Here is a 17,148-nt window from a genome sequence, read left to right as displayed (position 1 = left end):
CAAACAGAGCAACTCCAGACCAAAATTCACCCGGTTTACCCGCAATCCTTTTTAGGATTTTTGGGCTGACTTCCAGGCTAGATGTAACTCTAATTTGAGGCACTTAATTCCGTATTGTAATGTACCTGTATTATTAAGAAAACCAAAATGAAAACACAGAAGAACATAAATGGGTAACACTTAATATTAACTGCACACTATGAAGCATTTGTACAGCCGTAGTAAATACTTAATTCATCAATATAAAGCATTACTCCTACTTAAGTAGGCTTTAGTAAGTAGTTTATAAATGTTGTTAAAAGGGGCATCTCTATAACGAGTTTAATAATTGTATTTTCTACTTTGCTAGTGATCAGTTAATCATTTATTTATAATTAATTTATACATGTGCTAATAGTGTGTGTTAATGAAAAGTGTGTTCATACATGGTTTATACATGTATTCTTGTTAACTAATGGTTAATTAAGGTAGTTGTAAAACGTTTATAGATTGTTAGTAAACTATCTGTGACCTTAATATAAAGTGAGGACTATGCCTCACAAATCGTTTATAAAGGAGATTTAATACAAAACAGAAATATTTTTTTCACCTGTACACTTGATATAAAATGAAGAATGAAACATGTGCAATCTTTTAAAATAAACATTTCTGTAGACCTCCAGTAAACAGTACACCTCTACAATGTGATATAAACGTTATTGCTGAATAATTCATGAGCTTCTTCAGATGAGTGGATAAACTAATTTTCACAAATCATTTATAATAACTAATTAATAAAAAACTTGTAATATGATTACTTGGAGTCGATTTGACAGAGCTGGTTTGAGGTCTGACCAGGGTCTGACTGCCACTACTGGCGCTCCATCTTTTATGGACTGATCAATGGACCACGGAAAGTTCCCACTTTCGTCATCCGTGTGAGTCTAAGGAATGCCGCAGCTTTGTGTTTATAAAATGAAGAACTCCTACCGAACACCAGCATAGAAATTCTGTTGACTGGTATGAGTAAGTATTTTAACTTTGTTTACTGGTGCACTTTACAGATGATAGGAGGCAAGCCAGTCGCTAGCATGAGGTAATTCTACAATAGCTGAAGCCTGGCTTCAATGAGCAGGTGACATTTGTAATGACATATTTGTCTCTCTCTGTGTAAGGTACAGGGACAGGATGAGAGTTTGTTAGAAGATAAATGGCTAATGGAATGTTCTCAGATCATTCAATAAAAAGTAACAAAATAATATTCACACACAACTTAATAATAAACAATGCAATGATGTAAAGAAGTGCATATATTTAATGGCTTCATTTAACTATACATTACATGTAACAAACTTTAAGTTTGTGGAATGTGTTATACTGTAGATTGAAACTGTGTGAGTGAAAGTATAATAAATAAGTCAAGAAATAATAAAAACCACATTGTAACTCAAATTCTATCTTTCTGAATTACAGCTCAAAATCTACAGCTGTTGCTGGCCTGATCTTTGGTGCTTCAGCAGAGGAAGGACTATGTCAGCTGTTTTCAACAGAGTGGACCAGATTTTCACACAAGAAGCTGAAGTGCTTGTCTCTAACGTTTGCAAGTCAGTATAGTGGCAGTTGAATTATGACGCTGGGAAATATTTTATCATTATTGTTTTATAAAGACTTTATTTGTTGTATTTTGGCACTTCTGTGATCCAGTGTTGATGCTGGCCTTTTTTTTTAATTCAGCAATTTTTAGATTTTACAGAAATAAATAAATTTACTTTTATATCAGATTGTAGAGGTTTAGTGCAATCCAGCTGCAGTTATATTCTCTGGGAGTCTACAGAAAGAAATATTTTATGAGATTTTATCATATTTTATATCAAGTGTACAGTTGAAATAAATGTTAATAATCACGCCGTTGTGTTCGTCTCGTTTTTCTGTTGAGAAGATAACTGAGCCTTTAAATCTCCTTTGTAATTGTTTTAGAAGGCATAAATAGTCCTCACTTTAAATTAGCTCACCCAAATAGTTCACTAACTAAATGTTTTATAATGACATTATCAAGCATTATTAAGAATACACATTTATAAACCATTTATTAACACACTATTAGCATGTGTACTGTATGTGTAAATAATAACATGATGTTATTGATCTTATGAATGATCCTATGAACCACTGACAACTCCTTAATAACTAGTTCGTAAATAATTTAATATTTAATCTATAAGTGGTAAGTTGATTATTAGTGTAAAAATGCCAATTTTAAAGACATTATAGGGATTCTTATGAATTATGAATAAAGTATTTATAACTGCATTTATAAACTGCTTACTATTGTCTGTTAATGAAGGAATCATGTTTTATAAATGATGAATTAAGTATTTACTAATAATTTACTAATGCTTCATAGTGTGAAGTTAATATACAGTGTGTTAGTTCTTTAATCAAAATTTAAAAAAATAATAATTGGACTTAAAACCCTACATACAGACCCATATTTGTATGTAAATTTCTAAACAAACACACCCTGATTTACACACCCACCCAAACTTCCTGGCCAGTGTTTGATGTTGAGTTGTTTTTTTGTGTTGTTGCCAGGTCCAGACTGGCTGATTTCCTTAATAACTGCCAGCCATCTCATCTGACGACCAGTGGCTGTCTGAAAGACTCAGCAGGCCTCTGCCTCCGAGCCTACGCTGGACTTATAGGTACAGAACACAAGGTGAAGGGGGAAGGAGAAGGTGGGAGAGCGTTGAAAAGGGGAAAGATGAGCAGGTTGAATTACATAAAATGCATTTACCTATACCAATATCTAACTTCCAGGAGAGGAATTCTGTAGAGTCTAAATGGTGTTTTGAAAAAAATCTATAATAAATTTCCCCAGTATTTGGTAGGAGAAGAGGCTTTATCCATAGAACATACCAGTTGACCAAATTCATTGGAATGTTTTTAGGATTGTAAAGAAAGGAAACGGAAAACGCTGTGTGTGTAATATTGCATAAAATTATAACAGTAAGCATGTAAAAGAGTGGTAACCAGTCAAAAAGTTGAGATTCTAGAGAATGCAAAGACTATGGATAATAATGTAACTGATGCTAGATCTTTCTGTATGAGCTCAAAGCTCAAATAAAAAAAAAGGGTAGAGCTGTCTCTGTTGCAGTACGGCAGAAAACCCATGTTGTGACAAAGCACATGGTATGGCAAAACCAAACATGCTGAAAGCTTCAGCATACCATAGTGTACAATACCTTACTATTAGCAATACTTGCTGATCCGTTTGAGAGCCATGGGGGCTGGAGCCTTTAATAGCTGACATTGGATGAAAGGACAGGGCATCACTTCATCACAGATGAAGGTTTCACTATTAAGTGAAATAACTAGCCTTCTCGTTAAATTAAGTCTCTCCTGACATACTGTCATCTACCAATCAATAAAGGTAATGAAGTATATACCTTGATAGTAACATATCGAGTCAACTGCTGTGTAAATGCGTTTTAGCTGGGTAAAAAATATACATAATACTCATACGCCCTCCTATGGTTCTTGTCATTTTTGTTATAGAAAACTCAGGATGGGTTGACAACAGTTCTTCTAAAAACCTATTTATTATAAGTTTAAAGGTTAAACTAAAATATTTCTGGATGGAGACTGGATGTCAACCTTGAATGAAACACTGAAACCTGGGTGGAACAGTGGCGTGGTGTTTAGCATTGATGCCTCACAGTAAGAAGGTTTCAGGTTCAAATCCATGGGTTCTCTTCAGGTTCTCTGGCTTCCTCCCACCATCCAAACACATGCTCATTAGGTTAACTGGTGATTCTAAAATGGCCGTAGGTGTGCATGTGAGTGTGAATGGTTGTCTGTCTCTATGCGTTAGCCCTGCAATAGACTGGTGACCTGTCCAGGGAGTACCCCGCCTGATGACAGCTGGGGTAGGCTACAGCATCCCCCACGGCCCTTCACAGGACAAGCAGTTACAGAAGATGAATGAATGAATGAACCACTACTTCTGCCTAATCCTGTTCAGAACATTTCGTTTTTATTAAGGATGACCACACAAGTACATGGAACCTGTAAATTTACCATTTAGTGTAATAGACTGGACAGCTGGGATAGGCTCCAGCAGACACCACGACCCTTTATAGGAACAAGCCGTTACAGAAGATGAATGAATGAATGAATGAATGAATGTATTGGACTGATTCAAACTGTTGTATCCATTCATATTAGTGATAAACTTGTAGTTTCAGTTGGACTTGTTTCTGGAAGACAAGAGTCGAGAAAGGCGCATATAAATAAAATGTATTATTATTATAAGAGAAAAGAACTGAAATCAAAGGACAAAGAAGCTTGAACCCACATATGACGACTGACAATGAACCACTGACCAAGACACAATTCCAAGATTTGAAATCAGAGCTAAAATTGCAAACACTAATCTCAGAATAAAAGTACAGGATTCAGAGAGTGGATTGAAGGAAGTACAGATGAACATGGTGTGGAAAGGGTGAAAGAGTGTAAAGGAGGGGATCAGCCAGAGGAGAAGGAACGGTAAAAAAGCGACAAGGTATGACAACTGACAGCAGATGTGGATAGAGGTGTTGAGTGTTTTTTTTTTTTTTTTTTTTTTTCACTGTGACAGTGACAGATGACTTTTCTATAAGGCTCAAAGCTTTTTTTAAGGCTAGACCCTTTAGGTTAGCAGACCTGCCTGTACAAAACTACATGCATGCAGTGTGTTGTTTTCCGAAAAAACAAAACAAAAATCATATTTGTGCATTAAACATTTGCTCTGGAAAGATGTGATAAATGTCACTATGTTTAGATAGTATGGATGTAAGATGAAACCATTGGCTCCTTTTCATGCCTGTTGAAATATGCAACAGCAAATTAAAATATAATGGTAAGTTTTTCTATTATTAATTATTTGTTATTATACGGAACCATTAAAAGACTGCAAACTAAGGGACAAAAACTAGACAAACAGAAGAATCCGAAATTTGTTGCAAACTTTCATTTAACAGAAATCTCTATGTGCAAATTGAATATGCGACACAATATGTGTGTGTGGGTGTGTGCGTGCGTGTGTGGGTGTGCATGTGTGTGTGTTGAAATTATCAAATGATCAACATTGGTCCTATGCTTGTGTGCGTTAAATATGGACCTGGTGTCAGGGCATGGTAACTTAAGCTTTGCATAATGACTAGATGCAAGGGGAACAGTTCACTTTCTTGCTAGCTCTCTGAATATAACACATTTGATCTATTATGGACATTGTCATGAATAGTGTTTGACATCAAACTGCCATTAGCAGTTTGTCTCCTGTTTTAACACATACTGATCTATGCTAATTGCATCCCAGCTGCACCTCTGAATGTGACATACAGATGTGACATGGACATTGATTTTCACATTTAACATCTAATCAGAAAGAAAGCAAAATTTGTGTTTTCTTCTACACTTTATGTGTTATGGTGTTTGCTACCTTAGCTCAGTTCAGACACTTATTCATCTTATTTCCAAAATCTGGGCTTCTGGATTTGATTTGAATTGGCAAGATGGCAAATAGCAATAACTCACTCTTTTCCAATAGTAAGGCAATGGTTTATCTATTTTTGCAGAACAAGAACAGATCCTTTGTGTTTTTTGTCAAGAAGCACTCTCCAGCTCAACTGCTCATTGTAAAATACTGTGTAAAAGCCAGTGTAAAAGAGTCTTCAAGTATTTAGAACATGATTTTAAACAATTCAAAAAAAATAAAAAATCATGTACAACCTTTGACCAAAGATAAGACTCTGTCACAAACATTTGACCTGTCTGATCCACAGGTACCATCATGACTCCAAATTACATCAGCAACAGCTCTGCAGATGTGTCGCTGTGGTGCAACTGTGAGGGTAGTGGCAACCAGTGGCAGGAGTGTCAGAGACTGCGACGCCTCTTCACCCACAACACCTGCCTGCGTGAGTGTAAAAATTTGTTTCATGAACAGCAGTAATTTACCATTTTATATATGTTTGCAGTCTCTGCATTTTAGCACAAATTCACCTGAAATGGCCTTAAGGTAAATCTTGCATTATATAGGGCCTTATGCTGATTAAACAAAGTATAGCTGAGAAAAAATCTGGTGAAGATGTTTAAACCTGCACAGTTATATTAAAAAGAGCAAACAAACAGACACAAACTTAGGGATGAGGGAGCATTCCATTAGAAGACAGAGAGGAAGAATAGAGAGGTCAGCAGGGCCGTGTATACAGTAGATCAGACTGGCAATGTGCCATTGAGTAGGTTCACATTACCAAGGCTCTTTTTTGGGAAAACCATCCTATGTACTGCATAGACAGTAACTGTGTTCCAATTAACAAATCTTTCCTGCTGTGTAATTGTTTACACCAACAAGAAATCCAAAAAAGCTTCACCCTTGTCTTTGGACACAGTTTGAATAGCATTATTTTCAAGAACACAGAGAAGACTACTTTAACAATGTCTTCTCATGACTGAGACTCTTTTGCCTGAGTGTAAAACAAGTCACTTGTGTTACTTGACCATTAAATGAATTCACCATCAACATCTGTCAGTAGCACAGCTCACTGTCAGTTATCATACAAAAATCAATAGCCTCCTGTAACCTGTATTATATAAGAAGGGGTTGTAGTGAGGTTTGATAGATAGATAGACAGACAGATATTAACCTCTCAGTTAGTTTACACGGAAACTCGATAAGATACAGAAATAAGAAATAAGACAACAGAAACTAAATATGTTTAGTTGTCTTAAAAGTATAGTTAACATTTCTGGGAAATGATTGTGATAATTATTGATTTTTTGTTTTTTTTAATCTAACTAATCTCTACTGGATTTTTAAATGGAATGAGGAGGTTCAGCTTCGCCATTCCTTGTATTTTTAAAAACTGGAACAATGAAAAATTGTTTTGTGAAAAGTGTCCAATAGTAGCCTGACGAGCCAGACCCACATTAAATGTGGGGTCTGGGCACTCTCCATAGACAGGGCTCAACTGGAGGGGTGGGATAAACGGTTGTCTTTCAAACTCCCTCTCCACGCAATAGGATAGAGCTACAACCAATCAGAGCAACGAAGAAGGCGACGTAGTCAGAGCGACGGAAAAGAGAGTTCCTTTCTCAGAGAAAAGCTTAACTTCAAGTCTTTCAGAGTGGCGGCCAAAGCCGATTCAAAAGAAAGTTGTTCGCTAGCAGCAGCCATGGCTCTGGTAGTTCTAGCAGGATGGGGAATTCACACGTAATTCACGGAACTTATGGTCGCAGGTCAGTCGTCATCATGTTAAGCCCGCCCACCGACTCGTGATTGGCCCGGTACATCTTGTTTTTTTCTAAATCTCAAGTCAACGGAGAGTAACTAGACTGCCCCTGGAAGCAAATGTAGTTTGCTGCCGCTTGGGGCGCGTCTAGATTCTAGTCTAGTCCAGTAGTCCTTTTCATTGCTATGAACTTCCTGAAAGTAGTCCAAACCTGTCTCCAAAGCATGTGTAGGTGAATGGAAAGAAAAGCGAAAACCTGCAACAGTTACAAGTTCATTTATAGGGTAGTAAATTTGCATAGAGAAAAGAAGATAAAGGTGCATCTGAAATCGGGGTGTGGTAGCCCATTCATCTGCTTAAATATAGCTCAGCTAAATAAATGTAAACACTTCACAACATTCATGTATTTGATTTAAAGTTATTTTTTAACCAGTAGAGAGAAAAGCTGCAGAGACAGTACTGATTCGTCTACATCAGGACATATTTCACCTGGTGCTCGCTCCGTTTATGCGGCAAGGAACCATATTTGGTAACTTCAGCACACGTTTTAAATTGCGTCCCTGTGCCTTTCATGTGGTTTTCACCCAGCCAATCAGCAAAGATCAAGGTAACATTCTCAGGTCAAATCAGGGTCAAATGTGGTCTGTAAGGTCCACCTCTGCATAACCGCTTTATTAGGTACCACAAAGACGTGACCCAGTGTTGTCTTATGTGATAATGTGAATGTTGACAAGTGTTCTAATGGTCTAAAAACATGTTTACATTTATTTACCACTTAAGGGCAAGGAACCATATATGGTAAATTCATTGACCTTGATTTTCTACATGAAACTGAAACATTTTGAAAAAGGTAAAAAAGTCTTCTTATGCCCTACAATAACACACAAGTGTTGAAATTTAGAATGTCCAAGCATTTCAGTGAGTGCCCTATAAAGCGTTAAGGCTGTGAAACACCTAGCCAATGCTAGGCCAGTGTCCGGCCGTCTGCGCTAGTCCGTTGACAGTGGCTTTTCAGTCAGTGAACTAGCAAACAGTGAACCAAGAGAGAAATGGGGGACAACAGAAAAGTTGTGTGCACAAATATTTTCACAATGACATGACAATCTGGAATGACCTGAACTGCTGTTGTCAAATTTGCTTGGTTGCCACTGTGCAGTACTTAATACTTCTTGTTCTGAAAAGACAGTAAATAATCATTTGTCTCATATTTATTTAAAGACACTGTGGCAACATTTTATAGTAACTGCACACTATGAAGCATACGTAAAGCATTAGTAAATACTTAATTCTTCATTTAAAATGCATGAGTTCTATAACTGCATAAAAGCAGTTATAAATGCTTTACTCCTGATTTGTAAGTATCTCTATAACATGTACACTTTACTAATGGTCTGTTTATCATTTCTAAATTCAAGTATTTACAAACTAGAGTTATCAGTAGTTCATAACATCATTTAGAAAATGTAAGTAAATGAATAATAAGCTATTTAAATGTACATTCACACATCTTATTATTTACGCATGTACTAATAGTTACTAAATGTGTTAATAAATTATTTATAAACGTGTATTTTTACTGTAATACATGATTATTCGCGTAGTTATGAAACATTTACTGATTGTTAGTATGCCTTATAAAGCATTTGCAAATGAGATTTAAAGGCTCAGTTATCTACTCAACAGAAAAACAAGACAATCAACCCAGAGTGATACAAAACAAATAGTCATTTCAACTGTACACTTGATATAAAATGATGAAAGAATTATCTGCAGTCTCATAAAATAACATTTTCTGTTGATGTCCAGAGAACATACCTGCAGTATGGAAAGTGTAAAAGATTGCTGAATAGAAATTTGCCAGTGTCAACACTGGATCACTGAAGTGCCAAAACACAACAAATAACGTCTTTATAAAACAATAATGATAACATATTTCAGAATTGTCATAATTCAACTCCCGCTATACTGACTTGCAAACATTAGAGACAAGCACTTCAGCTTCTTGAGTGAAAATCTGGTCCACTCTGTTGAAAACAGCTGACATAGCCCTTCCTCTGCTGAAGCACCAAAGATCAGGCCAGCAACAGCTGTAGATTTTGAGCTGTAATCCAGAAAGATAGAATTAGTGTTACTATATGGTTTGTATTATTTCCGCATATCATTTGACTCACACACTGTTTCAATCTACAGTATGACACATTTCACAGACTTAAAGTTTGTTACACGTAATGTATAGTTAAACTAAGTCCTTAAATATATGCTCTTCATTGCATAATTTAATTGTTTATCATATAGTTGTGTGTGAATATTATTTTATTACTCTTTACTGAATGATCTGAGAACATTCCATTAGCTTTATTATTGTCTAACAAACTCTCATCCTATCCCTGTACCTTACACAGAGAAAGCCAAATATGTCATTACAAATGTCACCTGCTCATTGACACCTACAGTCAGTGGTTGACAATCAGGCACGCAGTTGCAGCATTCCTCTGTCTCACTTTGATGACGTCTGCAAGCACGAAATTTCCTTGGTCCATTGATTACATATGAAAGAGGGAGCGCCAGTAGTGGCACTCAGATCTCAAACGAGCTGAACAACACCATCCAAAGTTATTATTTTGATTTTATGAAATTGCATGTTTCTTCGTTTTATATCAAGTCTACAGTCGAAGTAAATATTTCTGGATTGTGTCACTCTGGGTTGTGTTTGTCATGTTTTTTTTGTTGTTGTTGAGACGATAACCAAGCATCTCATTTGTAAATGCTTTATAAGGCATACTAACAACCAGTGAATGTTTTATAACTACCTGAATTACTCATGAATTACAGGTAGAATGATGATAAGAATGTTTATTAACCATTGATTAACACTATTTTCTCATTTACTTACACTTTTTTGTTTATGAATTAGGAATACATTTTTATAAATGCATAACTCCATTTATAAACTGCTTACTAATGTCTATTAATGTAGAGTAATGCTTTACAAATGAGGAATTCAGATTTTTACTTTACTAATGCTTCATAGTGTACAGTTATTATAAAGTGTTACCAACATTTCCTAAGAACATGTGTACTCTGCATGCTATTTCAGATGCGTTTTACCTCAAAGTGCTTGAATACATAGATTTTTGTGACTGTATATAGACAGTCATGTTTAATAGACTTATGACAAATATAACTAAATTGTTTTAATGTGTTTTTGATGTATCTGAGGATCAGAATTATTAAAAAAGCATTAATGTATCACCATCAAAGTTACAGCAAGGCACAGCTCAAATTAAAACATTACTTTGACACTGTCTCTGCTGAATCTATTTGGGTGGCTGCCTCCTGCAGTGATGCTCACAGTGAAAACTCTACCTCTTTATATGTCAGCTACATGCTACAGCCTTAGCATTCAGAAAAGTCTTCATGCGTGGATGTTCATCATGAGGCTTTTTGCATGGCTGGATAAGAACAGAGAGAGGAACTTGAGGGTAAAGCCCTCCAGCTGTCACTCAATCACTGCAGTTGTCAATAAGGGTGTCGATACACACTGAGTCTGTATGTCCAAACACTGAGTCTAGATCGATGCGTCAATGCATTTCCCATAAAGCTTGGTGATTTATCAAGATGCCGACAGCTCTAACAATAAAACTGCCAAACAGATATGTTGGTCCACGCCCACTCAGACGCAGCATCGCAGGCCAGCCAAGTGCACACACTCATACACAAACAGAGGCAGTTATGTGGCTGTGTCTCCATGCAGGTAACTCTATCAGTTGGATGGGAAGCCCTGGCTCCCTGCCTGCAGACATCACACAACCTCCTGCTCCTAGACCCTCCCCGCTGGTTCAGAAGGACGAGCTGCTGAGCAACAATCACCTGCCTGAGACCAACAACATTGTGAGTACACTTGAGCTCAACATGCACACTGCCTTCACATTTTAAATTACAATTCAGACTTTGAATCTAAGGCCTTTTTCATCACCTTAGTTTGAGCCCATCAAATCACTGTCACACTGTCTTTTGTTTATCTGTTATTGTTGTTTTTTATCTCTATTGCTTTTTACCATCTCTTTTACTGCATTTGACTTTTGTAGATTTATAATTTTGAGCCAGCTAGTTTAGCTAGTTTAGCTCATTCACTGAAGTAAAGGCAATGATTTACAATATTAAAACCACTGACAGGTTAAATAAATAACCACCAAATTGACCATCTTGTGACAATTCAATGTTCTGCTGGGAAACTTTTGAATCTGACATTCATGTGGATGTTACTTAGACATGTAGCACCCACCTAGACCAGACCAGACCAGGCATCCCCACTCCATAGCAATGACACTCCTTGATGGCAGCAGCCCTCCCCAGCAGGATGCAGCCTGACACAGGCACACACACAAAAATGGTTTAGGAACAACTAAAAAAACATGAAAAACAGCACAAGGTGTTGACCTGGCCTCCAAATTCCCTAGATCCCAAACTGATCAAGTATCTGTGGGGTGCACTGGAACAAGCCTGATCCAGGACCCAAAGGCCCCCACTAACAACATTCTGTTACCAGACACCACAGGACACCCTCAGAAGGACCATGTTCATTGTCTGATGAGTCACAACTGTCTTGGAGAAGAGACCTACACAATATTAAGAAGGTGGTCATAATGTTATGCCTGATTGGTGTAGATAATAAATAAACCTCAACAAGAATTACTAATAATTACAAAAGAGTTACAATCACAAATTACAAAAAATAACTAATGAAATTATTTAACACAGTATACTGTCTGCAATTAAAACAGTATTGGTGTTATGTGATGATGCTGATCACCGGTTTCTTTATTTACCTTTGTTACCAGAGACTTTTTTGTCACTGCTTCAAACAGCACAGCTGTGAAATTATGGTGTATGTGGAAGTTGTCAGGGTTCATTTGTAACTTAGCTTCGTTCAGGTCTCTAAAGTGACTAAAGTCATGGCAGAGATCATTTATATGCGTTAATAATATAATGCGTGTGCTTTCAGTGAGTGAGTGGGACTTCACAGCTTGTTCCAAAACATGTATAATGTCCCAATGTCATGATGTATACACAACAAACAGCTATTCATAGTTCTGATACAGTGGTAGAGATTCATTGGGGACAGCAGACATTACATTATTATCTGCACCCCAAATGATGTTAGTGTTTATTTGCATGCATTTAAATTTATATTTATAGATTATTATTTACACATGTACTAATAGCTACTGAGTGTGTTACTAAATGGTTTATATTCTTCCTTTAATTCATGATTAATTCAGGTATTTATTAGCCATTTAGTGGTTTCTGAGCTCATCTAAAGTGAGGACCATCTTTGTTTTGTAAAGCCTGCTTTAGATTTTGAGCTGTAATTCATAAAAGATAGTTCTGGTGTTAGTATATAGTTTTTCTGTTTCATATCACTCTGGATTGTGTTTTTCTTGTTTTTCTGTTGAGAAGATTAGCCTTTAAATCTCCTTTATAAATGTTTTACAAGGCATAGTCCTCACTTTAGATGAGCTCACACAAATAGTTCATTAACAATTAATAAATGTTTTATAACTACCTTAATAAATCACAAATACAGTTAGAATACAGGTTTATAAGCCATCTATTAACACACGTAGTAACTCTTAGTACATGTGTAAATAATACGATGTATGACTGTACATTTAAATAAATGAATATTTAATTTGAAAATACAATTATCAAACACATTGTAAAGGTACTTATGACGGCCAAAGTCCTCAGGAGAAGGTGAAACCTCTTGACAACCGTAGTTGAACACAATGCTGAATCAGCATTTGATTTGAAGATCAGAAGAGTAGCTTGTGGGCAAGAGTTATCAAAGAACTTCAGTGAGCCTTCAACTATTCTACAGAGTGGGAATGAATTGCCAGGAGTAGTGATATTAAGACTGCTGAAATCCATAGGATGAGACAGACTTCATCAGTTCATGTTGAGTTATTCAGAATTGCAATCAGATGTTACATATTCACCTGTGTATGTTCACAGTGCAGAAGTCTAATCATTTAGTTAAAAGACTATGTTTTGGATATAATTAAGTATACTTGAAATAACTAAATTGATATAATTTCATTATTCACTACGTTGTATACATTTATTGAGCACTTTATTGGGAACACCTGTACACCTGCTTATTGGTGCAATTTTCCAATCAGTGTGACAACTATGCTGGTAATTAAAAGCCAGCAGATTAAAGTCAGGAACTTCATTTGCCAAAACCAAGTCTTACATCCGCTGATGGCGTAGCAACATGAGATATGTTTTCTGGGCACATTGTGGGCCCATTTATTCAAATCAGTCTTGGTTTGAATGCCACAATCTCAGTGTTTTTGCTGACCATGGTGACTTACGGTTAAGTTTACCATCATCTAATGGCTACTTCCAACATGATAATGCACCATGCCACAACTAATTCATTTCACGCTGGTTTTATGACAGGGAGTTCAGTGTATTTCAGTGGCTTCCCCACTGAACAAATCCAGAGCACCTTTGTGATGTGCAGCTGAGAAATCTGCAGAAAGGGTGTGATGCAATCATGTCAACATGAAGCACAAACGTACAGGAAGGTTTCCAACATTTCATCAAAAACTGAAGCTGTTTGAGAGCAAAGGGAGACCTGACCCAGTACTGGCGTTCTGTTTCTGATAATGTGCTTGGCAAACATTGGCAAATGTATAGCCAGATGCATTATCCCAGTGCCTATCAAAGTTAAAGTGTTTTTTTTGTTTTTTTTTATGCCAGTCATAATATTGTATTGCGATAACATCCACTGACTCAGTGAAAGCATTGTTTACAAGTACAAAACCTGACATTTCCAAGAGTATAAACCATTTAAGGATACCAGTAACACAGCTGAAAAGGTTATTTACTTAGTAATAAGATAAATAGATCTTAGAGACAGAAAAAAAACAGATATTTAATAATAATAATAGTAATAATAATAATAACACTATATATACAATCACAGTCCAGTTGGTTCCTCACAGGGACGTGTTGTAGAGTCGTATGGCCTGAAGGACAAATGAGCTGTCGGTGGAGCAGGACAGAGACAGCAGCCTGTCACTGAACGAGCTTCTCTGCCTGACTGTAGCTACTTACCTTTTCTGTTGCCTATAGGTGCATCACACACTTACTGTACATTATTTTCACTGCAGGTCTCAAACAAACATAATACATCCAAGGTTTTAGTTATTTTCAGTAAAAATGGGTTTGAATATTAAGGGGTTTATAGTATAGCTGTCCAGATTTTTGATCAGCTATCTAGAGGTGACGAAAGACAAAACTTGTAATGCTCCAATAATGTCTCCTAAAGTCTACAAATCATTCATTTCAGAAACTTAGGAAGCTGTTTTGAAGGAGCTTTACAGTAAGGTGGTGCAACACAGTCCACAATACCTACTGTATATATTTAAGTGAAAAGTCAAGTCCGCCATTAAACAACGTATTATCCTGCTGTCTGGACCTCAACTACGCTCAAACTGTCCTGAGTGTGTCTTTATAATTTCTCTCCCCCTGCCAGTCAAGCTTCACAGTATGTGGCACAGACAAATCTTGGCCCTGAAGTGATTTCAGTCCTGTTGGATATTGTCTGATTGTGCCAGCCCAGTAATGCAGACAGCAACGCACACACAGAAACATCTCAAATGTGGTGAGGACACATATGTTTTGAGAGTCACAGCTTCTGGCTGCTCTTGTCTAGCTCTAACCATTAAACATGGTCCAATCCAATCGCGGTCCTGGCTACTCTAACCTTGGACAGACCACAATCTGCTGTGGCTCCCCGGCTCCGAGCATGCCTCGCTGCCAGACATAATCTGGGCCGGCAGACAAGAGGGGATTCCAACTCTTTCTCTCTTCCTCGGTTGGCCTCCTCCGCTTGCTCACTCCCTCTTTCTCTCTGTGTCTGTCTGTGTCTCTTTCCCAGTGAGAGGATTAGATGAGGTGTTGGTTGGAAGCAGTACATCAGTCAGGCTTCATTAGTATGAATTTATTCACGCCCATATGTCTCCCCCCAATTTCTCTTTCTTTCCCCAAGTCTTCCTCTTCCTTCCTCCCTTTCTTCTGTCCTTTCCTCAATTCCTCTATTTGCCTTTGTATTCATTCACTTATTCACTTTTCTCTTTCAGTTCTCAGCTCATTCCATCTTGCATCCAAGCAAGATGGAATGAGCCAGCCCTCCCTAATCCATACCTGCTCCACATCTCCTCATCCGTCTGTCACTCAGCTGTTCGTTGTGTCTCTCTGAGGAGATTTCGCTTGTTCCTCTAAAGTGATTTTTCCAGAATTTGAAAGGTTTCACTTCAAATGCTGAGTATCTGCTTCAGCAGTTGGAAAAACAAAAGTCAAATTTAGAAATACTAAAGACCAAGCCTAAAGTAAGGTGGGGGTTTTGTGTCATTTTGACTTTTTACAATAGGGGCTTTTTACATTGGTAGACAAATCTGTTTGGACATCGTTATAGAAACAGAAAATTTTTTTTGTTAATGTTTTAATCAACACAGTTTAAATCAGAATGGAAAACGTTGATTGATTATTGATTGTGAATGAATCTTAACAGTAGGGATAAACTGGTCAATGTAGGTGAGCCACATTAAGAAAAAGCGTAAAGAAAACATTCCCAAATTCAGTCAGTCACGGCTACTGTAAGGCCAACACAAACAACTTACAGAGATAGTGTATAACTTTGAAATACAGCTTGTCTCCTTACCTTCATCAAGATTCAAATATAGTTTCTTCATCACTGTCAGTGTTTCTGATTATAGTTATAGACATAAAGTCAGGATTGGCGCCTGCAATTCAAGATGCTGTGTTCATCATCATCATCATTATCATCATCATCATAACTAATAATTAAGATTTTATTAGATTATTAGATTACTAGATTTTATATTGAAAGTTTTGACTTTTTTTTTTTTTTTTTTACAACTTTATCCAGCAACTAGGAAAACCCCATGGATACATGGATATTCACGTGCCAGATCACGAAATTAATGTCCAAAAAAGAAAGGTTCCGATGCCAATGACACTGAGTTGACACTGGGAGATTGAGGTCAGGGAGGCCCAGTGTAAAGCACCATACAAACCCCACAAACCGTTGAGGGAGAGTCAGCGATAATAGGATGCTCTGACCAAATACTGAGAGAATGACAGGGGTTAGCTGTTTGTTATATACTGTGCTGTACAGATGGAAAATATCATCACAAAACTTCCCAAGCTTGGGACAGACCCAAAAAAAAGATGAGCGAGGGTCCCCTCACCTGATTTGCATTTATTACAAGTAGTGGAAATGGAGGGATATGCAATCGATGAATAACTTTAAATTGAATGAGTTGGAGTCTGGCATTTATTGAGCATGATTTAATCCTCTCCAATCCTTTTGACCACAGCTCAACTGAAATCTCCTCCCCAATGTCTTTACTTCATGCTTCTTTGATATGTAGGGAGGAGGTAGCCAGTGAGAAAAGATCAACAAATCGTGAGATCAATTGTTTACAGGTGGGATTTCTGAACATAAGGCCGTAAAAAGCATGTTGCTTGGGCATTGTTTAAAAATTTGGTATAAACTGTCGAACAAAGTTTGAAACCAGACAAAATTAAATCTTCCATCTAAAGATTTTCTTTGATATCTGCAAGTTTGTTTAAGTTGTGCAAAAGATGCAAACTTTTTACAATTATATAAATCTTTGACTATGGACAGGCCCCTCTCTGACCACTGTACAAAGACAGTATCTTCCAGGCTTCAGACATATAGGTGAGTATATAGACAGCCCTTGAAGAGCCAGCACACCCTTGATATGCCTTAGAAGTGAGAGTGTGGTGTAAGATAAAATCATCCTCTGGGGAAAGGTTCCAAAGGACCCATACTCTTCCA

General features: G+C 37.1%; 1 protein-coding gene across 1 annotated transcript in view; it reads left to right on the top strand.

The window, feature by feature from the left end:
- gfra3 (GDNF family receptor alpha 3) overlaps window positions 1-17,148 on the top strand; it is a gene marked incomplete at its 5' end in the record, with an annotated part of 57,354 nt that overhangs the window by 32,170 nt on the left and 8,036 nt on the right. Inside the window, 3 exons of the mRNA XM_084549896.1 lie at window positions 2,572-2,681; window positions 5,802-5,936; window positions 11,005-11,141. Of these exons, the coding sequence (XP_084406022.1) occupies window positions 2,572-2,681; window positions 5,802-5,936; window positions 11,005-11,141 (382 nt within the window). The remainder of the gene's footprint in view (window positions 1-2,571; window positions 2,682-5,801; window positions 5,937-11,004; window positions 11,142-17,148) is intronic.

Source organism: Chelon labrosus (genome assembly GCF_963514085.1).
Source record: "Chelon labrosus genome assembly, chromosome: 8".
Classification (NCBI taxonomy): Eukaryota; Metazoa; Chordata; class Actinopteri; order Mugiliformes; family Mugilidae; genus Chelon; species Chelon labrosus.
Note: the sequence above shows the minus strand (reverse complement) of the source record. Positions and strands in the feature narration are given on the sequence as shown.